This window comes from Procambarus clarkii, chromosome 64 (genome assembly GCF_040958095.1).
Source record: "Procambarus clarkii isolate CNS0578487 chromosome 64, FALCON_Pclarkii_2.0, whole genome shotgun sequence".
Classification (NCBI taxonomy): domain Eukaryota; kingdom Metazoa; phylum Arthropoda; class Malacostraca; order Decapoda; family Cambaridae; genus Procambarus; species Procambarus clarkii.
The window spans coordinates 11,845,573-11,871,554 of NC_091213.1; the positions used below are offsets into that span (position 1 = coordinate 11,845,573).

Here is a 25,982-nt window from a genome sequence, read left to right on the forward strand (position 1 = left end):
CAATTTGTGTATCAGTAAGCCTCTTGTAATAAGATGTCACACCAGACTTGATGCACAGATCAATGGAACGTAATGGGCAAGGGTACCATTAACCTATTACTATTATAAAAGCATAACTGGTGTGTAGAAACGGCAGGTATCTGCGTCGTATTATGCATTATAATAGTAATAGCTACAGATGGAACCACAGCCTATACTGCTCCATTTATGGTTACCTGGATGATGTTTTCCAGATTGTCAAAAAACTGAACGATTTGTGACAATCGGACAGCTTGTAGATGCTCAGGGCTGACCGAACCTACAGCATTATCCTAAATCACCACTAGTCATTAGATTCATATTAATGCTAGAAAATTCTGCTTGAACTTATAATAAATTGTTACTATTTTAAGAAACTGTTTGGAGACCCAATTTAAAAAAAAAAAAAAGTATAATATACAAAAGCAACTCAAAGCCCATATTTACTAAATATATTTAACACAATTCTTATGATTAATATACATTTATGAACTACTGTATTTCAAACAACTTAAATACAAACAAAATCTGCTAAACAAAGTTGCATTTGTATGTCTTACAGTAAACCCAGTCCTTTCCTCCCTCTTGCCCTCAAGACATATATCAAATGAGATGACATGTTTGTTTTATTTGAGAATTTTTTGAGACCTGCACATTAATATATTTACATATTATATATATACATACATATGTACATACATACATGCATGAATGCATATATATACTATACATATAGAGTATATATATTATATAATTACATATATTATTAAATACATGTACAGTACCTTTATATTATTATGACTAATACAGTGGACCCTCCCAAATCTGGATTCTGGGGTGATATACAGTGAAATCTGGATTGTTTATTCATCACCATAAAGTGGTTTCCATTAAATTGTACTTGTTTTATTTTTGCTAATCTTGCTTTTTTATTTGTAAATATCATTCAAAATAATTCATTAATATTTTAGAAATGTTTCACTATGCTTGTAATCTATTATAAATTGTGCAAACGAGTTTGTTTGCGACAAATTTTCCGAGGCATCCAGACATTGTGATAACATATGGACTAGCCATACATTTTCCTCTTGCAAGAGTGTGGTCAGAACTCTTGTTACTCATGTATTTTCACTGGCTTTTCTTCTGCTATTATTATTATTCTCACGCTGAAGCCATGTCGTGCACAAGCGTAGCATGGGTACATCAGACAGAGGTAAGGGCACTTTCCTTATCATGAACAATGAGGCCAAGTTGCTAGACAATGTAATCACAGATAGGGAGGAAAATGTCTGGCAGCGGAGTCTAGTATTAGTGCTAGTACTGTTTCTGACAATTAAACCAATGTAAGTAGATCATAAAGTTTGTGAACAAACCACAGAGAGTAATGGTGGAACGATAAGTGTCTAAAGCATTGAAACGTTCCAAGAAAGAGGATTTAAAGGATGCCATTTTCCACCGATTTATGTAGCAGTGCAGTATGGAGCTGGCTGTTGGTGGTTAACAGTTACAGTTTTGTAGCATTAACCATTGGTACTGGGATCTTCAACACCAGGTTGGGGTGATTGTTACAGTGTGACAATTGGCATGATAGTGCAATAACTGCATTTTGCTACCACTTTGTTATCAAGACCAGCTAGTATTGGTTATTATTTCTTAATGTTGACCAAACTACACACTTGAAAGTGAAGGGACAACAACATTTCGGTTCATCCTGGACCATTCACAATCGACTTGGGAATGATCCAGGACGGATTGAAACGTCGTCGTCCCTTCACTTTCTAGTGTGGTATGGTCAACATATTTCAGCCACTTTATTGTGACTCCTCGTCTGCTTATTTCTTAATTTTTTTCATACATTTACCTGAGGACCTCTAACACTCTAGAGGCCTCGGCAAGGACAGGAAGCCAGTAGCTTGTCAAAGGTCCTCCCCCCCATTTGAACACTTGCTACAAGAAAAATTCTGACAATTTGGCAATAAATTACCAAAGAAGAGAACATCTCTGGAAATTCAAGTTTGACGCAAATCCAGATTAGGTTCAGAATGACATCAGAATTTTGAAGGTGCCACTGTAGTCAGAACTGGTCTACTAACCCTAGTAGATCCTAACCATTTTTTATAATAGCAGAGCATTTTTAAATATTACCTTCATATCCTTACAAAAATTTGCCTGCATGTGATGAATAAATTATACTGATTAAATTTATCTAATTTATTTAAGCCTTGTTTTTGCCTATGTCAGGCAAAGTTAATGAATAATAGACATACTGTATTTAGATTAGATTGTTTGGTTAGTTTTGCTTCCCATTAAAAATTCTACATTGTATTTATTAAACTAAATTTACCAATTATAAGTAAAATTTAAAGAAAAACATTTAAATATTTAAATATATTCCAATATATGTATACACAGTTTTTACATTTTTTATAGTATATTTATATACAGTATATGCATTTATATACAGTAATGGTATATTATTTACATACTGTACTGTCATACATCCCTAAATTTTCCACATTAGAGTGGAAAAACAATAATATAGTATAGTGTATTCTGTACATGATTATAATTAAACTTACTGCCTTTTTGTTTCTCTTGCTCTGCTTTCTGATGGTGCTGACAAACTGCCGAGTATGGAGATACATGTTGTGGTGGTTAACGTCCATCTGCGTCTGCATGTCGTCATCCTTCACAGCATGCCTCTTGTACGTCGAACCACGGTGCTGATACAAGCCAGTCATTATTAATGCACCATCAAACTTTCAGAATTTTATGATATATCACTCAGTATCATTGTCACCAAAAACTGGAAGTTTCTTTCAAATGGAGTACAGTGGTCTACGTCCTTGGCTCCCAACCAAGGATCCTGGATTTGACCTCAGGTGGGATGGCAACAGTTAGGTACTTTTCCATTACCCTGATATCTCTATTCACCTAGATGTATAAAGGTACCTAAGAGTTTGGCAGCTGTTGTGGGTTGCACCCTGGAAAAAATCAGTAGTTGACTTGGGGGGGGGGGGGGGTCTCAATAAATCCAATTCCAGGCTTCCTCTCCCTGACAATGGGACTCATTAAATCATTTATTTGCCTTCAATTACAGTAAATCTATGCAGTTTCCAACTGTTGGGGGACTGGAAGCCTGTTAGGCTGATTGAGGTCCCTTAGACCAGTGGTTCCTAATTTTTTTATGTGTTATTCCACTTTTTTCAACCGCCTTCTCACCTGTGGACCCCTACAAGTACGTGCTAACCTGTGGACTTCTAAAGCCTTGTTCTCACTGTGGATCCCTTACAACCACATTCTCATCTATGGATCCCTTAAAATAAAGGGAAAACCTCTGCATTTGGTAATCGACTGACCTTCCCCAAGATGCAAACCAAAGCAGTTGCACAACTTCAAGATACCTATTTACTGTTAGGTGAACAGAGGCATCAGGTGTACGGAAACATACCCAAATATTTCCTCCTGCCCAGAAAATGAACCTGAAAATTTTCAATCTTTAGCCAACTGTTCTGACCACTGCACTTTTCATGACTCCACTATGATTTGAATTTTACTCTTTAATAGGAACATTAACAAAATAAAACACATTTAACATGCAAAGCACAATTCTTCCCAGCTCCTTGTTCACTCACCCGCTTGACAGCAGTGTACTCGCTGGACAGAAGATGGTGGAATTTGGCATCATTGAGGTCCCGTACATTAGGGTTATATTCTAATTCTCCAACATCAAGGTTCCATTCACCTTGGCTGTTCTTGAGGAGGCTGAGGAAGAGTGAACATGCAATCGACTTAATTCCCTTGTATATTTTGATGAATTTCCATAATTATGTTTAGTTCATTATCATGTACAGTACTAATTCACAACATTTAAAAACTGTACAGTATTATGAAATTAGAAATACCTAATAATTTTCAAGTTTCAATGAGATTAAATGGCAAGTGAAATTGGCCTTATCGTCCAAAAATTTTTGACAACCATTTCCTGGCACAGAAAGAAAAACCAAGACGATTAGAAGATGTGATACGAAACTTACTTTGGATGACTTGCAGCATTTCGTAATAAATTGGTAAATGACTCGATGTTGTTGCCTGCATTGCCACTGGTGGCCATGTAATGAAGAGCCTCCTGCATCTTGATCTGGCTAAATGTTTCTATGAATTTAGGCTCCATTACGTTCTTCTCACGAACTAAAAACGGTGTCAGGTATTTATTGCTGAACCTCTTGAATCTAAAAACAAATAAAATGGTTTACTATTAAAATTATATTGTTACCAAATGGCACATTGGAGGAAACCCCATATTTGAAATCCCCCACCACTTGTGAGCCAGGAAAAATATACTTCAATAACTATATGTTTCTCAGTACCCGACACATGATAGACACTTTGTAGAGGCACAGATATAATTTTAACAATTAGTTTGACTCCTTTTAGATGTCAAGATTCATCAACAATCTATAAACAAGTAGTATAAGAGTTCTTAGAGGTCTTAGCCTGTAAACAAAAGTCACAAGACTTCTGCTCCTGTACTCGGCTTCTCTATAAAATGAACAAAAGTATCTACAAGATAAATATGAAATCTGTGCAAAAAATAATGAAGACTACCACAGGTGATTCAAAAAGAGGGGTAAAGTATTACATCTATTACCTGATAGATGGGAAATAGTAAATCACTTAAGCTTTGACAGATACAAAAATAATACAAATTCAAATAGAAGAAATGTTTGAGATTTCAGAGTGTAATGCTGATCCTCAGAAGTGAGACAAATTTTAAAGACTATATTGAACCTAAAAATTTTCTTTAACACATGAGCAATAATTCAATAAATTGAATTATTAGAAGCATAAGAGGTGATCATAGATCCTTTTTCTCAAATCCCTTCTAAAGCTTCATACTCAAGGTCAAATTAATTATATTCATACCTTTAATATGTCATTTCTGGCTACATGATTCTCAAAGTTATCATTAGTGATATGAAATGCACACAGAATGATTGGCAAGGTATAATACACACATACAGGAAGTGTTGCTGTGTGATATACGCATACAGGATGAGTGCCGAGTTAAGGAGATGCTGGGAAAAAGAATATACATGCATCTGTAAATAAGATGAAAACAGTGACACTCAAAGCAGCACACTTACTTGTTCCTGAAGCTGAGGTTTCCATGCCCGCCTGTTATATCTAGAATGCCTGATACAATGTAATCCATTGTCTGCAAATTAAATATGACATCATTACTCATAATAAATTATATTGTCAACAGAAATAGAAATTTTCAATGTCTAAATCATGAACATGACCGATAAGCAATGAATACTAATTCAATTAGATTTTCTTGTTATATCTTTATGCTTGTTTATTTGCCAGAAATGTTGTGCATGATTAGTAGCAGTACACAGAAAGTCACCATGATGTACAATGTATGTACTGTACTGTGTACGATTTAATATATATACAGTGCATATGATAATATTTATTTATACAAATACAGTGTAATATACATTACAATTGCAGTACTGTTATTGTTATAATATTATTTACATAACCATACGAGTTTCGGTAACTCACCCTCTCGTGGAGGCGTTCATTCATGGTGAGCGTACGCTTATTTGCTTTCTTCACTCCCAGCATCACTGTTAGCGGCTTAATGGTAATACCCTGCACCATAAGACAATATTATTGTAATGAATACAGACTAAAACATCAGTAATTATAAAAAATAATATATTAATATACAGTATATATAGATATATACTGCATACACAGTATATATATATCATACAAAATTTGTCTATTGTATTTATACAAGATATTATGATTTTTTTACCCAAACTACAATCTTATTTCAGCCATTCATCACCTTATGTAATGTCTAATGTATTAGTAGCAAGAACGTTTACAAATGCTAAGACTTTAAATACACTTTTAAAAAATGTACAGTAAACATAACTAAGCTTCAAGTAAACTGCCAACTTATATTCAACCCAAAGAAAAAACAATTAAAATCTGCAAAGAGTAAGGTTGATGTATGTTTTACAATTCAGTCAATCCAATATTAAAATTACCAATTTGTTGTTTGGGAGGGAAAATGGAGAGTTGATACACATATCGGCAGAATTCCTCTACTTTCTAGGATTCTATTTTAGACAGCTAAGAAGTACTGTATATCAAAGGTCAACTACCAGCACTGAAGTCAGATGGGAGTTATTTCTTCATCATAATCTAATTGTTTTCCCAAAAATACTTTTATAATATTCATCACAATAATTTACATCATGCCTTTTATCTGGTATAAATTAGAGGGTCCTGGTAGTAGAGTTGGGTTCGTTCAAGACTCACAATCATGAATTCCAGGTTCAAATCCCAGGCAGGACAGAAATGGTTGGGCATATTACTTATCACCTAATGCTCTGTTCACATAGCGATAAGCAGGTACCCAGGAGTTAGTCAGCTTCTTATGGGGTTGCATCCTGGGGAAGGGTGTTAATGTTAACTTTATAGTAATGTTAACACAATTCAAAGTCTTACCTGCAGGAAAACAGTAAAGTAGACCATGGCCATGGTGGCAGTAAGCATTATGGGCTGGCTAGGGATGTGTTCAACGTTGACAGTCAGAACTAGGGCAAAGGCTACAGCACCTCTTAACCCACCATATGACAGGATGAATTTATCCACAAAGTTGACCTTCTTGACACGGAATCGATTGCACATTGCACTGAAGATCCAGACACCTAGATGGAAAGGGAATGCCACTTAGAAAGGTAATGTAAATATTGTACTGGGACGGGTGGTGGGGTGGGGAGGGGGTGGGAGAGGTTCTTTGCTGTGCCTGGGTCTTTCTCCTCCCTTCCCATTTCACCCCTCTCCCTTTCCCACCCCCTTTCCTCTCTTCGAACATCCCCCCCCCCCCTCCGCTCTCTCAGAAAGATTACTGTATATAACAAAACATTTAAACTGTTGAATAAATCAATAGGAAACATATCCATTATTTCAAATTTGGCTTCACAAAAATCACATGAAGGGAGGGTTGGAGGTTAGTTAGATGCTAGTATTTCTTTAAGAGAGTACTGTTGGCAACCCCATCTGGCCTATGTCAATTCACTTCCCCGAAAATCTTCATGGGTGAAAGTTGGACGAGGCTAGCCCCCACGCATCTGGCCTCCAACCTTCAACTGACAATCATTATCTCATATATGAATATATATATATTGTATACAGTACTGTATATGAAACATACTGTAGTTCAATACAAAAAATTGTGAACTTTGGCCTCACACACATGGGGTCCACAGTTCGAGTCTCCTAAGAGTCCAGGTGAATGTTCCTTTTGCTTCTGTGCAAGCAGTAGTGCAATCAAAAAATGTTGAGAAAATATTGGATCAACAATGATATAGTTTGTATAGTTTTATGGAAGGGAATGGAACTATCAGGGGAAAGTGCCAAGCTACAATGACTATAAAGCACTTGGAAGGAGTCAGGATAAGAATTTGGGGTGGGACTGGTGGGAAGGAATGGTGCCCGACCTCTTGGACAGTCGGGGATTGAACGCTGACCTGCATTTTGCCCCGTTACCAATGGGGTAATCGAGTAAGATATCCCTTTTTCACCCATATAAGTTGTCTACCCACCAAAATTGCAAAATGCCTAGAACTTTTAGACAGTACAGTACTGTATTCCAGTTTAAAATTCAACTAGAAAAAAAATCTTCAGGAACAATGGGGGAAACCTTTGATAAGTAGCCAGTTTTCTGTTCCTATTCAGGTCTCTAGAGATGTTAGCCCCTCAGATAAATGCAAGTTATTAATCTATGCATCAACACACTTAAAACCCTAAGGTTGAGCACTCCTCCCTGAGGTGAGTCCAATTTAAAGGAAACAGTAGAACTACTTTTACTGTATTGTAAATGGCTGGGGCAGTACTGTTATTCAAGTGCCCTTATTTTTAAAAACATCAAATTAACCTCCATCAATCACCTATCACCAGTCCAAACCACTCACCCATTATTCTGTATATGGAGCAGAAGACGATGGTTAGGATGACAAACCAGGTGTTCCACTCATGCTTGCTTTGGACAGTGGAAACACCCAAGAACATGAAGATGATGGTTTCCGCTGATGATGCCAACATCTTCATGGCATACTTTATAGTTGTGTGTGATTTGGTCGAGATGTTCTGCTCCACATAATTTTTCATGGTTATACCGCAGAAGGTAATGCTGTGAAGAAGTGAAAATAATTACTCTCCAAAATTAGAATGAAAAGTCAAGTTAATACTGTACTGAGATTTAAAGAACTAAGAGATTTGAACTAGGGCCAGGTGATGTTCCTGCAGTTACACAATTTTACTAATGGGATAAGTAATCAAGGTATACAAAATACTCACAATTATTAATGATCTTCATTTTGTTAGTCCAATGATTATAAGTGAAAATTATATAATCAAAAGGTCATTAATTATAAGATGGAATATTTAAAATAAACTTCTTTTAAATGACTTCTTATATCGTACGATTTAGATATGGTTGACTGTATGAGTGAGATTTAATTAAGATGATACTTGGCTACCAAGGTGAGTAATTGAGTAGGGTATCCCTGGCTACCAATGGCAGGTAATCGAGTAAGGTATCCCTGGATACTAAGAGGGTAATCGAGTAAGGTATCGCTGGCTATCAAGGTGAGTAATCAAGTAAGGTATCCCTGGCTATCAAGGTGGGTAATTTCTGTACCGCCCGGGGAAAAAAACTGGGTTTCCTGACTGAGAGTTGAGAATAAAGTTTGTAATTTTCAAGTTAATATAAAGTAACATGACTGTAACTTAGCATTTATTTAAGTTTATTCCCAATGGAAACAAATAATAAATTCATCAAATAAATGAGTTTCTAGGGCCAAGCTTCAGTTACAATTTTATTAGTTACAATTATTTTGTTTATTTATTAGTTGAATTATTAGAAGTCCCTAAGCCCATTATGTGCCTCTGTAACCATTTCCACTACCGCCCACAAGATGGGTATGGGGTGATAATAAATGAACTAAACTAACTTATTATTAACATCCATAACTTTCCTAATGAACCCAAATCTTAGCTAAAAAAAACTTAAACAAGAAGAAAGAAAAGCTAGAAGGAGTAACTAGATGAAGAAAAAGGAGAGAAGGTGGTATGAAGATACTTACGACAAGATCCCAGAGAGATGGAAGATCTCAGCATTAAGATATGCAAGGTAGGACATGACGAACACGAAGATGGGCTCGATCACTCTCACTTGACTGGTGAACCTGTGAAGAACAGCAAATAAGTGTCTTCAACCTCTCAAAAGTAGTACAGTACTCAAATACACAGAAATAATTATCTTAATTTCGTGTATCAGTGGTTTACCTAACAGTACTACATTATTGAAAACCGTAGCTACATTTATCCAAAGGTACAAGACTACGTTTATTACTCATATTTATTTAAATATACTTACAGGTCAATGGGGATGCGAAGAATTCAGAATGACACAAGTGGCAAGAGTGTAAACTATTTAAAAAAAATGCAGTCATGACAATTGTAAGAGGAGAGCACAAGTGTTTTTATCTGTGAGGCTGGGGGAGTGAGGGGCCCCAATGTATGATGGGAGTACCGGGGCTGGGGGTGAGGGGGACCCCTGAATGTATGGTGGAGTACCAGGGCTGGGGAGGAAGGGGCCCCCCGAGTGTAAGGTGGAATACCGAAGTTGAGAAAGTGAGGGACCCCTGGGTTACTAGAGTACTGGGGCTGGGAAAGTGAGGGGACCCAAGTACATAATTGTGCACTGGGAGCCCACTTAGTATTGTGAATTAATACAAATTATATTTTACTGTTCTGAAATTATTCTGCTCGTATACAGATGCTTTGATGTAAAATATTTATCATATAAATAAGAAGAATCTATATACAATTGGCGAGTTATATACACAAAGTAAGCAAAAAATCAATTCTCAAACATCAGACGTCAAATATATAGTGTTCTGGCTTTAAAGGCTTAAGACTGCCAGGTAAAACTCGCACTCTTCCTCCTCAACTCTTGGATTGTAAACCTCTTGATAGTTTTAGTACAGTACACGATTTAATTATTGAATTGATATGCACCTAATATATACGCATAAAGACTGGGTTGGGATGGAAGTACGTATTGAGCAAAAGCCATACATGGCAATTCAGTTCAGGAACTGATCCACAATAATGCTCAAGTTACAAACTAAAGGATCATCAGTTTCTTCAATTTTACCTTGTGACGAAGGCGGTGAGAAAGCCCCAGATGATCCCGATGGCGGTGCCACCGAGGGCCACCAGGAGGAAGGATGCTATCCCGGAGGCAATGTCAATTACCTGCACGTTGTCTTCCCCAAGATCGTTGTAACCCTCAAACAAGTGGTACAGCACCTGCGGGAGGGATGTAGATCAGTCAAAAGACCAAGTTTTATGCATACCGCAGCTTATTGTCTTATTTTAAAAACTGCCTTTCAAAGTAATATTATAACATCAATTCTAAATATAAGCAATGCACAGACCAAAGGTTTTAGAATTCCTTTTGCATGGATACCGTCTCACATTGGTATTATGCAGCACGTTGATATAAACGAGACATGTAACAAACATGAAATGAACTACTTTGGTACTCTTTCTTATAATCTCTATCGTCGAAGCCACACTACTCCAAAAAACTATGGCTGAAAGATGAGCAATCACCGACATTCGACATAAAGCACTATAATATAGCTATGATATATTTAGAACTGGGAACACCATGTACAAAACTACACAAAAACAACCAGCAAATAGTGAGACATTGTAAGTGCCAGAATTAGAATGGAATGGCATCCTTACGTATGGCAGGAAATTATTACCCAGGAAATTAATCACATTACCGTTAAGTAGTAGAACTGGTAATGCTTAACATGCAACTGTAAAATCCGTTGAAAAGAGATAGGACACGCTCTTCAACTCGGTGAATAGCTACTTATCAATGATTTTAGTCAAAATGACACGTGATACTATAAGAGCATAGTAATTATTAATTCACTCACAGATAGTAGAAGATATTATCATTACCTAGAAGACTATGAAAAAAAAGACGACGAGAAAAAGAAGAAGTTTAGCTCATTGAAAGAAGACAGAGAAAAATTAACACATCGAAAGCGATGAGAAAGAAGATTACAGGAGAGGCTCAAGCTTGAGAAGCAGCAGTTGATCAACCTCGGTCAGCTTCCGACGTAAACTCACCACAGTGACGCCATCGTTGAGCAGAGACTCGCCGAACACCAGGATGTAGAGGACCTCGTCGACGTGGATCTCCTCGAACACCGCCAACACGGCGACGGGGTCGACGGCGGAGATAAGGGAGGAGAAGAGCAGCATGTGCAGGATGGGGATATCCATGCCGAAGAGCCCAGTTAGGTTCACTGCGTACATGGAGATACCTGAGGCGAGAGACGTCCTATAATTTTTTTTTCTCCAAATATGACAAATATGAAATATTGATCGATTCTAAATGATCCACCGTAAGTTGTCAGGAAAGGAGTCACCAAATTATAAACGTTATCGATATTTGGCTAAGATGTCTGGTAATTAGGCTGCCATGAAAGATGTACATGTTTCGTAAATGAACATATCTGATGAAAATCCTGGTCAAGGGCAATGTATCGCATTCAAGAGGCTCGTATCATGGATGAGAGATAAAGGAGACTGCAACGCTCTATATAGCCTCTAGAGGGATATATGTCAAATGATCGCTGCTATCATGGTGGTATCATGTTTATGTACGAGACTTTTCTGTACCGAGCGTGACCTGACGCGATTGTAACTTCCCTCCTGTGACCTGACGCCCTCGTCACAACAATCACGTGCCGTGATTTACACACAGAGATCACACTAACGTGATGCATCAAGTGAAGACAGTCTCCGTGGTGTAGTGGTAAGACACTCGCCTGGCGTTCCGCGAGCGCTATGTCATGGGTTCGTATCCTGGCCGGGGAGGATTTACTGGGCGCAATTCCTTAACTGTAGCCTCTGTTTAACGCAACAGTAAAATGTGTACTTGGATGAAAAAACGATTCTTCGCGGCAGGGGATCGTATTCCAGGGACCTGCCCGAAACGCTACGCGTACTAGTGGCTGTACAAGAATGTAACAACTCTTGTATATATCTCAAAAAAAAAAAAAAAAAAAAATCCACAATGGCCGTGACGAGGATTCGAACCTGCGTCCGGGTGTCTGGGATGCTCCCGGACGCAGGTTCGAATCCTCGTCACGGCCCTTGTGGATTTGTTCACGTGACCTGATTCTCTCGTCACAATAGTCACGTGACCTGACCATGCAAATCTTCACGTCATTTCCCCATCTTTAACTTTACCAATTTATTACACACTTATCTATTATTTTATTATTTACTAATTTATCACGTGTTTGCTTATTTAAAATACTTTTATGGCTCATTTACAACACTAACAGACGCTCCATAAAAATTTAATTATACGAGAGTTGAAAATAGTGTTTAAGACCCCGACTATATATTTTATTTTATTTAATCCAAGACGATTGTCTGGTCGAGTTATTAACTCCCATTCCACCTATGGGATGAGTTGATGTTAAAACTGTCATATGTTTACGGTGTAACTGGCATTTGTGTGTATGTGTGTGTGTCTGTAAAAGAGAGAAAGAGAGAGAGTGATAGAGTGACAGAGTGACAAAGAAAGAGTGTTTGCCGGAAACGCTATATGCGTGTTAGTGACTTTAAAAGAATGTAAAATCAACTTCATTTCTAAATGTTCTCTCTTAACCCCCAAATGTACCTTCTTGTATATAAATAAATAAATAAATAACAAGAGAGAGAGAGAGAGAGAGAGAGAGAGAGAGAGAGAGAGAGAGAGAGAGAGAGAGAGAGAGAGACAGAGACAGACAGACAGACAGACAGAGACAGAAACAACTTACAAAGAGAAAAACAGAAACAACGAGAAAAAATTATATAAGCACTTGAAGAAATCGAGAAGAAAGAAGGAGTGAAAAGAGTGCACGAGAGAATGTCAGTTGCCGAGGTATTGCTAGGATACGCCTATAAACCTCCTTCACGGGTTTTCGCGGTTCAGACACGCTTAACGCCTTGTCCAGCACTGTTGAAGCCATGAATATATCAACTCCACTTCGCACGCACGCACTCAAATAATAGAAACCACGATGGAGAAAGTCCAACAAAATATTATTGACCGAAGTTGCCCAGTCAAAGAATGTTGGCCATGTCGAATAGGCTAGAACCGTTTTGGCTGCGTAACGACTACCGGAAAAGCCCATAGGTCTTAAAACTGAAAAATATTATATCTTCCACTGCCCGTCTATTCAACCAATGCATCTTATTTTATAAGCTATAGTCCCCAACGTACAAAATAAGGGGGAAACTATGAAAAACAGACTTGTAAACACTCCATGCACATCGAGGGGCCCTTTTTGGGAACCTATTCCACTGTAAAAATACCAATAAGGTCGTCGATGGGAAAACAAAACATGATACACGATCAAAAGCGATGTCTTACCGATAGTCAAGGCGTTCCAGATGGTGCCAATGACAGCGTAGACGAGGATGGTGCCTAGGTGGTCAAAGAAGAGTCGGTTGGGCATGAAGTAGCCGGCGTCGAGGATGATAGGAGGCAGCAGGTAGAGGAAGAAGACATCGGCGGTGAGGGGGGAGACGGAGGCGGCTTGGGTGTAGAAGAGTAGCAGGCCGATGATCACCCCCAACACAATCAACATACACGACTCCGGAAACACATGGGACAACTTCGGCGTCATGTGGAATCCTGTGGAGATACACACACACACCGTTAGTTTATGGCGGGAATGGAACAGTAGTCATTTATGGCGGGAAAGGGACAGTAGTCATTTATGGAGGGAAAGGAACAGTAGTCATTTATGGCGGGAAAGGAACAGTAGTCATTTATTTGGGGAACGGAACAGTAGTCATTTATGGCGGGAAAGGAACAGCAGTAGTTTATGGCAGTAACAGTACATTGGTAGTTTATGGTAACATGCACATAACTTCGCGGCAATCTGTGACAACACACACACACACATATTGATTAATTTCACCAGTTATTGACAGTCGAGAGGCAGGACCAAAGAGCCAAAGCTCAACCCCCGTAAGCACAACTAGGTGAGTACACATAGGCAGTCTACGACTGGAACCAAGTCCTTCACTGGACCACATACAACATAAGACCATATATAAACGCTGTGCATAACGTTCATGGTGAATAAAATAAAATTGGCCAACTCCTATGCATAATAAAATACAAGATAATAAACCCGGAACCGCTCACAAAACGCAGCTAAAGGAAAATAACATTTGAAGAACATAATAAAGTAACTAACACAACAGCAAAACATTCGATGATTTTCACTCAAAATCACAAAGCAAGATTGATCATTAAAATGAACATGAAAATGTTTTTTCCAATACAAATGATGAAAAGCAAATGTGTTTTTTATTAGAATTCGCTTGATTTTCCGTCATTGACGGGTTTGATAAGAACTTGTTTTCAGACAATGAAATCCCAGGCCAATGATACTACTTTTTAAGACATTTAACACTTTTTATTAGGTATAATAATACTATTCCACATCAGTTACATCACTCAAGGATGCAACCGTTGTTGATCCTGAGAACGTACCGAGAACATGTAATATCTGAATCTACTCAAACAACTAAATTATTGGGAACGCCTAAAATGTCTCAAACACTATTCCCCGGAGCGTAAGCGAGAGGCATGATAATCTAAATCTTGAAAATATTATAGGAGGCGCTGGTTTTAAATCTGCACGACTTTATAATACCTTACGGGACCAGGAGGCATGGGAGAATGTGCAAAATTACTCGAGGGCAAAGTGGAGGAGCGATGAAAACACTAATAAAATCTTTATGTATTGAGGTGCGGGTTTTATACACAGGACGCGAGATTTCATATTTTTGGGGGATAGGGTTTCATAAAAGAGGGGGTGGTCGGGGTTCGTAAAACAAGGGGTGGTTGGGGGGAGATCATATTGTGAGAGCGCATGAGTATATAATGTGGTTACACACAGATATCACACTAACGTGATGCATCAAATGAACAAAATGATTAAGGCAGTGTCTGGGATGCTCCCGGACGCAGGTTCGAATCCTCGTCACGGCCCTTGTGTATTTGTTTATAAAATGTGGTGTAAGGTAACTGAAGAAGGTATATAAATAGAAAGAATAATGCTCCCTGCCGTTGTTGGTCTGAGACTCCCGTAGATGCAGGAGGGGAAAGCCCCGTGGGAACACCGGAACACTAGGGTCATCCGCCTGGCCTCCGTCAGGACCTGGCAATACCACATCATAAAAAAAATGCCCCCAAAAAACTTGAAATTCCATAAACCGGGTCGGGACATTCCCCCGCCTCATCGTATTTTATCAGCAAAGCACACAAATTCTTAAGTAAATGACCTCATAATCCCAGCGAATGTGTGTGGGTGTGTGTATACTATTTGTGCCTGCAGAATCGAGCTGTTAGCTCTTGGACCCCGCCTTTCTAATGCATTGACTACCGACCTATTTTCCTCTACAATTTACAATATCGTATCATATCTACATGACTCTCTAACTCTCTCTCTCTCTCTCTCTCTCTCACACACACATTCTAGGGATGCAGCCCGTAGCAGCTATAACTACCTGGTACCTATTTACTACTAGATGAACATCGGCATCAGGTGAAAGAAATTCTACCCATTTGTTTCTGCCTCATCCGGGAATCGAACCCGGAGCCCTAAGGACTGCGATCCCCAAGCGCTGTCCATTCAGCTGTGAATGTTGAATGAGTTATTCAATTAATCTAAGAACATTCAGAAGATGGGGCTAGGAGCCTAGCTCGACCCTGTCAGAACATCTAGGTGAGTACATTTAGTCGAGTATATCTAGGTGAGTATATTAACTTCTCCAGCTGTTAATGAAATTATATTTTGACTATTAAATCTACATGTCTGGGATTGGCAAATGTTCACTGACCTAAGTGGTAAGAGTAACGATGACGGATTAGGATAAGTTCTTAACTCTAAAGAAGGAATCTGTTGTTAATACAACAATATTAAAGCCGTGTCTAACCACACCTTAACATCAAGCATCCTTAACCTAACCTAACCAAGGATAAGGAGTAGATAACAGTAATTATGTAGTCATTCGCAATTCATTCCCTTGAGCGGATCAACTCCCTGAGGACAGGTTAACTCCTTAATTGTCTATCGTGACTTGTCTCTCAAGAGAGAGGGTCTGCAGCTGTGAGCCAGATCCTGCAAGCACAAAACTTAAGAATATCTTTGTTGTTGTTTTTTTAACATCAGTAAGTGTTTGTAGCCTGAGACACAAAGTGACGTTCCCAGTTACTAGCCTCGTGATTGTGTAAATTAAAAAAGTTTGTCACCTGTACTCCATGTATATACTTCCGTGTACCTCCCTGGGAACTCATTTCCTTTATTTTTCTACTACGTCTCTTCGCCCCCACACACACAGTCAAGGTCCACGTACTCTTATCATCTTTCTCTTACCCCCTCTCTACTTCTTCCTCTTCCCCGCCGCCTCGACCTCACTTTTCCTCAGCTTACTTCTAATCATATACTTCCTAGTAAAGATTCCTCTCTGTTTTTCCTGACGTCAGAGATGGTGTGGTTGGGGAATTTTCCCTTGGAGTTTACAGCCCAAGCAGGGTATGACTAGACCATGGTGGGGGAGAGAGCAGGACGACGGGGAATGAGGGGGGAAAAGTGGGAAGGGGTCTAGGAGAGATGAAGGAAAAATAGATTAAGGACCAAATAAAGTTTACGTTGTATTACTGAATGAACCCAAATGGCATTCTAAGAAAATTAAAAACAATCTAACCTAATCTGTCCGAGAAATCCTAAGCCTATAGGTTTAGGCATGTATAGGTATATATAGTACATATATATACTTTACTATAGGCCTTGGAATGTTTAATTTTGGGTTTGGGCTTATTTTGTTCATGCCCTCTACAACATTTCTAGTTCAAAACATGAACAGTGTTGGCTGTAACAGCTCACTGTTGAACGTTTGAATAGTTACAATAAGCACTTGACGCGTTTTCTCAACTAATTGGTTACGATAACGAAGAAAACGCGACCTATGTTACAAAGGTAACCTATTAAGAAAAGTACCGGTTCCCAAATATTCACGTCTTCTAATAATCGGAGACAATAGGTTTGGTGGGTTGCTGTAAGTTCGTAGATTTTTGGATAGGCTAAAAGATTGATTTTTTTTTACGGACTGGCAAATGAAGAGAACGGGATCAAGTTCTATCTTTATTGAAGATAGGTTAGTAAATATTGATGAAACTCAAGATGAACTCACTCACTCACTCACTCTCTCACTCTTACACTCTCTCACACTCACACTCACACTCTCTCTCTCTCTCTCTCTCTCTCTCTCTCTCTCTCTCTCTCTCTCTCTCTCTCTCTCTCTCTCTCTCTCTCTCTCTCTCTCTCTCTCTCTTTCTCTCTCTCTCCTCAACCTCTTCGTCATTAGGCCTTCTGCATTAACCCTCATGCCTATTAACTCCTATAGTATACTTCTTACATTCTTCCCCCTTTCACCTCACATTCTTTCCTTATATATTTTGACGTTCTCCATCACACTTTCTTCTTACGGGTTATTCATGTCCATGCCACCTTTCAAATGGCTTAATCTTCATCAATCAATCAATCACACTTTCTTTCAAGTTACAGCCCCGCTCTTGTGCCAGGTAAGTCCACTACGGGCTCACCATAGCCAGTGCTACTTGGAACTTTTTGTTACAAGAAGCTGAATCTAAAACAACAACACACTTTCTTCTCACTGGCTACGCAAGCCCATGCCACCTTACTCTTCATCAATCATCAACCACTCTTTATGTGATAATGGTGCAGAAGGATGCATGTCATTTTCAATGTCATGTCATGTCAATAAGGTGCATGTCATTTTCAATGTCATGTCATGTCAATGTCATGTCAATAAGGTGCATGTCATTTTCTCTATGTTTAGTTGTGTGGTTGGTTATCAAGATTTTATTATCATGAGGAGGGAAAAAAGTAAAAAGAAAGATGCATTTAAAAATATATGAAAGGGGAAATAAAATAGATAGAATTTGAAGAAGATTGAAGGAAAAATTCTATTGGTAGTAAAAAAAAGATTAAAGAATGTGGGAAAATTAATACAGAAAACAAGATGGGAAGCTTAGGGAATATTCTCAGATTTTTCCTCATTATAGACGGTAAACTAGATCACCTGAAGGAAGGTTGGTGACTTAGTGAGGGTAGAAGGGAATTCCCGGGTATAAGTTAGTATATAGGTATGGGTTATGGATGGGGAGGCCCCCTGTACCATAGCCCGTGCTACTTGCCCCGCTCCTGTGCCAGGTAAGTTACGGGCTCACCATAGCCCGTGCTACTTGGAATTTGTTCCGATTAGCAGAATCTATAACAACAACAGATGGGGAGGAGTGGGGTGTGTACGAGTGAATGTACTCGCCTATTTGTGCGTGTGGGGGTTGAGCTTTGTCTCTTTGGTCCCGCCTCTCAACTGTCAATAAACTGGTGTACAGATTCCTGAGCCTACTGGGCTCTATCGTATCTGTATTTGAAACTGTATATGTAGTCAGCCTCCATACAAGATTTATGTCTTCACCAATTGTGCTTGCAGAGGCAACTTGGGATAAAGTGTGTCCTGGCACTGTATAAATAAAATTATATATATTTTTTGTTCCTGGGTAGCAAGTATAGTAAGTATTGCCTCCAAAGTATAGAAAATGGACACCATTGTCCCTCAAACTTTGTTTCTGTGACTATGATGGGCTTTGCTTCTGCCACAATGTGTGAGTGGGGGGACTGGGAGAGATAACGTCAAGTGGGAGCCATTGGGGAAGGGAGCCCTGGAAGGTGGCTGGTATCATCACTGGACATCACACTAAGTCTTCATGATACAACGTGTCACAGCTCTAGATAAGGAATGTTGCCGCTCCAAGCAACTTTAGGGACTTTAGTAGGTATATTAAAGCACAAAGTTACGTAATCTCTCTCATGTTTTTTCTTACAATGTGCCTGTTAACATTTTATAAATTTTGCTAGAATTTACGCACTTAAAATTATCTGTTAGATTAAGGACCTGCCCGAAATGCTACGCGTACTAATGGCTTTACAAGAATGTAAACACCATGCTATGTATCCTCACAAACCCAATGTACCTTCTTGTATATAAATAAATAAATAACTGTTGGCTTAATCTACTCGCTCCCGTTCTCACTCCACTCGATTTCTATCGTACTCACAAGTCAATTGTGGAGTAGAAGAACTCCCAGGGACCTCATCAAGCAGGTAAGGCGCCGGCAGCCTTCAAGAGTTTTTCCTAAGCTGTCTGGGGCAAAGGTCAAAGCCATCGTCTTCGTCGGACGATACAAAGAAGATCCTAGAGTGAAAGAATTCTCCCAAGAAGCTCACTAGGATAGAGAAACTACGGAATAAACAAAGAACCCCTAATTTGAATATAAGTCCTTTGAACTGCTCAATTTTTCGGTCTAGCCGTAACTATTGTTATTTCGACGTATTGGAAGATCAAATATCACTAACATTCTTGAATTACTCCAAAGGTTTAATTTATATTCCCATTTATTTCTGGCTAGCGTCTCACAATGGGTCTTTCTGGCCCGGAGTTCGGTCTGTCAACATTGTCAGGTGCCATGTCAGCTTTTTATTTTTAAGGATGTCTGTGTGAATCGTTGCCAAATGTCGGCAGCTAGTCTCTCATCCTATTTTGAGAGGTATAATTTTAGCCTCTTCTAGATTGTGACGACAGACGTACATATGCTTCACCTTGACATTCCTATTACAGATTCGCGTCATTATCTCCTATTTCTGCATGATATTAATTGTGGTGTAGGTTTTACAAGCGCAAGACAATCTTCCCAGTGGGCGTCGGTTTGACGCTGAATCAAGGCTGATGTCGATTCTGCGTTGAATCGACGCCGTTCTCAGATATTGTGACCACAGAGTTACTGCTGATAATGAAAGAACCCGTTCTTGTTGACAAATGACATGCTGTCACTCTTCAGAAGCTTCCCATCCCCCCAAGTCCGAGATTTTAACCAGTGAGCACATATGCTCAACTAACGACGTCCATTTAACGTTGCATTAACGTCGAGTAACGTTATTCAACGTTACTCAAGCACAATTTTACCCTCTGGGTAACTGACTTAGAGAAGGCACTTCTAAAATATTGACATGAAAAACATTGCATAAATCACACGTATACATGATATACAAATATACACATGTACAGCCAACACTGAGCATACACCTTGTATTTACGTTCCATAGAGACAAGATAAAACTTGTGTGGCCGCACATAGCAGGGAGTGAGAGGAGATTTCACTGGATAATCAGCTAAGAGAAAGACTTAATGTGGTTTAGAACGAGTTCAACTGGTGGTAAAAAGCTAAAACTATAAGCCCTGGAAAACCTCTTGTCACAACAGATGAAGTAGAGATCTTAAAGAAGTGTAGAAGAGAGAGTTACCGTCATGTACAAAGGTAAATGTTCTCAAGATATCTCCATCTGACTCAACTTCGTGGACAATCAGGCGGCAGTCACAACATAAGGCGCTCAGTAGTATAACAGCATCATGTTGGTAATGCCTTTTTGAAGGCATATTATATATATATACAGACCTTCATACAGACCATATGAAGGCTTTAGCACACAGATGGCTTCTGGTTCATCCTGTTCTCCACTTGATCTCCACTTAGCATTAAATTTGAGTTTAATTGCAATTTATATAATAAGCTCATAAAATGAGTGAGTTTCTAAGGTCGAGCTTCAGATGAGCTGATGTATGATGTTGTTGTTTAAGATTCGCTACTTAAAACAAAAAGTTCCAAGTAGCACGGGCTATGGTGAGCCCGTAGTGGACTTACCTGGTACAGGAGCGGGGTTGTAACTGGCTACTCTATTCCTTGGAGATGTATTTTATTGTTTCAATAAACGTACTTGAACACCACACCTAGCTAACTGCCTCATGACATCCAATTATGGCTTTCCATCTCCTTCCTCCACTCCCACCTCATCTATCCTGGCAACCGATTCCACACCTCCATGACCCAACTCTGAGCTCTTCCGACATACAGGATCCAAGATGTGTACTCCATAAGTAGGGAAACTGATGTAAAATGATAAAAAAAATGATCACTCGAGGATGTATATGAATTGTTTTCACAGGAAATAGGCGCAGAACTGTGACAGGTCATATAATTAGGGAAGACAAGTCTATTTAAAATAATATAGGCTTATCAGATCAGGTTTCTATCTGCTTGCTTGGCCATTTTCCTTCCCAACCCTCCTCCCCTCCACTTACCTACCTCCCTAACCCCCCAACCCCCGCCCCCCACACTCTCCCTTCCTCTCTCCCTCTCTCTAGACCACCTTTATCCATTGCTTTTTGTTAAATTGGGCATAACTTTCCAGCATAGAAAGCAGGCTACGGAAGGGAAGGGAATTATCAGGGGAAAAGCGCCGGGCCATTACGACTATATAGCACTGGGAAGGAGTCAAGATAAGAATTTGGGGTGGGACGGGGGGAAGGAATGGTGTCCAACCCCTTGGGCGGTCGGGGATTGAACGCCGACCTGCATGAAGCGAGACCGTCGCTCTACCGTCCAGTCCACGCTCCGGAGAGCATGTCATACATCCACAAATGCTATCTGGATTGGCAGTGTCGATTTTGATGTTGATATAGTGCGTGGCGTATATAATGAGGACTGGCGCGGATAACGAGTTCTTTTGCCAGGACTGGTGAAGATAACGAGTTCTCTCGCCAGGACTCGTGGTGATAACGAGTTCTCTCGCTAGAACTGGTGCTGATAACTCTATTTGATCTTAACAGCAGCGACAGGCGACGACATGCAGTGATTTTGTTAAAGGCAAAGTAATTATGAGAAGGTCCTAAGCCAGTACCATATAGCACTGGGGAGGGATACGAGACAGACTAAAGAGCTGATGAGGAAAAGTAACGGATCGATGCCCAACCAATTAGATCATTGAGGAGTCCGGTTATGTTTTAACAAGTCTCAGTAGATGAACAGAAGCGAGAGGGTGTACACGTGTGTGTGTGTGTGTGTGTGTGTGTGTGTGTGCGTGTACTCCTGGAATATTCAACGCTTGCATAGTCGCTGAGTCAGGCTACCGTCGCTCCCGGCTTTCCTCGTGACTCCCGGGGAAGCCTGTGGCCGAGTAGCGGGAAAAAACCTGTTGACACGCAGGCTTCTGCAGTGCCGGGAGTGAGCGCCAAGCAAGCAACCTGTCCACTTGCATAACATATAGTATTTTGACACAGTCTTCCCCTCAAAAACAACGTCAGATACACTTCAAGTCATAGCGCACAAAAATTGACGTGATGTTCTGTTTTCTATTTGTGAGTCTTTGGTTAATGTTCGGGATGTTTAGTACAGCGGTTTAGTTGTGAACGGCGTAAGGCTGGGAGATCGTACGTCGCTCGTTCGTTAGGATGAACGTCGCAGATCGTAACTCGCTTGTTCGTTTGTGTGGCCGTAGCATACCGCCGCCTGGTAGCCCGACCCTTACAGCAAGCACTCCTACTGTATCCTGCCTGTTCCCCAGGCACCCCAGCCCCCAGGCACCCCAGCCCCCAGGCACCCCAGCACCAAGGCACCCCAGCCCTCAGGCTCATCCGTAAACATGTCTCTCTCACTGTCACAAAGAGCTAATAGGCAGGCTAACACGCCGAGGCATCAAGCCAGTTCACACCCTCACAGCTGACGTCAGGAGTCATAACAATTTAACAGCCAGGAGTCGTCAAGCATTTATGCATCCTGGGAATCTTTCAACAATTATGGGAAGCTTTAATTACATTTATTAAGCAGTTTGAGAGCCCCGAAGCGCTATGAGTTTTGTTTATAACAATAATATCCTTGGATTGTGAAGTTTCAAAGCTCGCAAACTGTTTAGTAAATGTAAACAAAGCCGCCATGATTGTTGAAACATGTACAGGTTTCGTAAATGATTGCTGAATCATGGCCATGTTAAGGTGAAAAACAAAATAGTAGATCCGCATACCTCATCGTAGACGTGGGAGGAAACGCTGTCAAAACTACCCCGACGACTTTTTCTACGATGAAGGCACCACTTAGAGAGTCCTTCTAAGCATGGGAATCCGGGAGGTCGTAGGAGAACGGAGAGGTGGTCCAGGACACAGTTTTATAGACTTCGCGATAATAGCTCCGGGAATCATCCGAGAGAAGCTGCTAGGTTTGGCCTTTATTGTTTTGCTGAGTGCCCCCCAAACAATATGTCCCGTCACCCGGATCTCCTGAATACAACTTAACCACAACATTGTCACACAACTTAATGTTGCTGCAATGTTGTGGTTATCACTGATACAACATAAGACGTAATGTATGTTTCTTGGGAAGGGGGGCATCACATCTTATCCACAACATTGCGGCAACATTATCACTGCTACAACATAAACACAATGTTATCTACAGGCGATGAGTCACATTAACGTGGCTAAAGTATGTTGACCAGACCACACACTAGAAGGTGAAGGGACGACGACGTTTCGGTCCGTCCTGGATCATTCTCAAGTCGACTCAAAAAATCGACTTGAGAATGGTCCAGGACGGACCGAAACGTCGTCGTCCCTTCACCTTCTAGTGTGTGGTCTGATCAACACAATGTTATCTCTTTCTTAGTAAGGGGGCCATCACGACGGCCACAATATTCTCCAGTAAGCGTTTAAAATTGGATCGACGTCCTTTGCCCAGATTTACCCGGGGGGTCGAGGTTGTAGAGGAGGAAGGGATAATCTCACTGTAGTCAAGAGAGGCGGCTACTTCTTCCCCACGACCTTCACCGTCGCCTTGGACAACTTAAGGAGGAAAAGACGGGTTTTTAGGAAGTCTTGAAACTGAAAATCTTGGCTTTGCTGCACGCTGACGTCACAGTAATTATATATTTTCTAAATAATATCACTTGAATAGAATTTATTATGTAAACTATAAACTAAAACCTGCATAATATATAATATTATATACATATATAATATTATATATGTATATAATATATATAATGTATACAATATTATATACATATATATAATATTATATACGTATATAATACGTATATAATGCAATATTATATATGTATTATATACATATATAATATTATATATAAGGGGGCCATCAGGATTATATATGTATATATTTTATATACAATTATATATACATATATATATATACATATATATATACGGTTAAATATTCATATATAATATATAATACTGTATATACATAATATATATACATACAAACATTGTATGTATATGTACATATACATACTATGTGTGTACATACACATATATATGTGTACATACACATATGTAGATACACAAATATATACATACATATATATGAGGCAAATAGATTCTCCATTGTCGAGAATAGAAGACTGTTAGGCTTATCGAGCCCCCCCCTTCCTAAGCCAGCTAACCTGTCCTCCACAGAACGCAACCCACAATAACTGACCAACTCCCAGCCCACCAAACACGCGACGAAACTAAGACGTCGCTACAACGTCCGAACAACGTTCTAATTCGTCATAAAAACGTTATACCAAGATGTAACAACTTTATTACAAGTTGTAACAAGCGGAAAGTTAGGGACAGTTACGTTGTGTGTTTTCAGGGATAGGTCTTTTGTCGCGCCACGGGAATCGAACTCGGGATATTTCGGTGTTATGAACCGACGTATGTACGAGCCGCTCTGTGCATTGTAATTATTTACATATTCATAATATATATATATTATATATATATTATGTTGACCAGACCACACACTAGAAAATGAAGGGACGACGACGTTTCGGTCCGTCTTGGACCATTCTCAAGTCGAATGCACGACTTTTCGGTTATTGAAAGTTTCAACACTCGAGCGAAATCTCTTTGGTCCCGCTCCTGCTGGTCCATGTGGCTCATAATAATCTCTTTAGGGGCATAATTATCTGAAAAAAATTATATTTTGGGGGAGGCACATGTCAGAGTTGAATTAGGGTCCCTCCTGGTACAAAGGTCTACGTTGTCGACTTCCAGTCGGGAATCCCGGGTTCGATCTCCCTGGCGGGACGGAAATAGAGTGGGAACTTTTAATTTCATCTGATGTCTCTGTTTGCTTAGCTGTAAAAATTTTCCCCAGGACTTAGGACCCTGTTGTGGATTGTATCTTAAGGGAGATCAGTAAGTTCGACCTAGTGGGGATGGGGGGGGGGAACTCGATACAAGACTAAGTGCAGGCTACCTGTCCCCGACAATGGGACTTGTTACTGCCTGCGTCGTCGTCGTCGTCGTCGTTAAGGACGAGCCATCAGCTGGTATTGTCGTCGCTGTTCCTATTTTAGCATGGTCGTTGTATGGTGGAGCTCGGATCAGCCTGGTAAGCTAAGTAATTGGCACACGAGTCATTACAGCAAAGTGGCTCAACTGGTCTGGACGAGTCAATGGTACAATGCGGCAGGATAATGGGGCAGAATGGGACAATAGAGCCGAGTGGAATAATTAGTCAACACAGGACAATAGAGTACGGCGTAACAATGATGTAGAGTGGGACAGAGTTATGCAAAGTCTGCATCATCAAAGTCCATGCAAAGTCTGATGAAGGTGCGCCTGGCATATCAAGCGAGGCTAATAATATTATCATGATGGCGTACCATTGTCAGAGAGGAAAGCCTGGAAGGTGGGAGGGGGAATATCGCGATAAGCCTTTCTAGAGATGAGACTGTGCGTGTGTGCACTGAAATAATTACATATTATTGCAATCGCAGAAACATGGATGTCGAAAACAGTACAGTATTCTTGGAATGTGAATTAAGGATATACGTATCTTCGCTGAC

At 39.9% G+C, this 25,982-nt stretch overlaps 1 protein-coding gene across 3 annotated transcripts in view; it reads right to left on the reverse strand.

The window, feature by feature from the left end:
- The window catches only part of LOC123768994 (probable Na(+)/H(+) antiporter nhx-9), a 180,722-nt gene that overhangs the window by 18,936 nt on the left and 135,804 nt on the right, over window positions 1-25,982 (reverse strand). For all 3 annotated transcript variants that reach the window (XM_045759925.2, XM_045759926.2, XM_069309187.1), the window contains exons 2-12: window positions 13,568-13,831; window positions 11,266-11,462; window positions 10,271-10,425; window positions 9,195-9,296; window positions 8,022-8,239; window positions 6,553-6,755; window positions 5,593-5,682; window positions 5,166-5,236; window positions 4,056-4,250; window positions 3,654-3,783; window positions 2,598-2,741 (exon numbers count right to left, since the gene is read on the reverse strand). In XM_045759925.2, coding sequence (XP_045615881.1) covers window positions 2,598-2,741; window positions 3,654-3,783; window positions 4,056-4,250; window positions 5,166-5,236; window positions 5,593-5,682; window positions 6,553-6,755; window positions 8,022-8,239; window positions 9,195-9,296; window positions 10,271-10,425; window positions 11,266-11,462; window positions 13,568-13,831 — 1,769 coding nt within the window. The remainder of the gene's footprint in view (window positions 1-2,597; window positions 2,742-3,653; window positions 3,784-4,055; window positions 4,251-5,165; window positions 5,237-5,592; window positions 5,683-6,552; window positions 6,756-8,021; window positions 8,240-9,194; window positions 9,297-10,270; window positions 10,426-11,265; window positions 11,463-13,567; window positions 13,832-25,982) is intronic.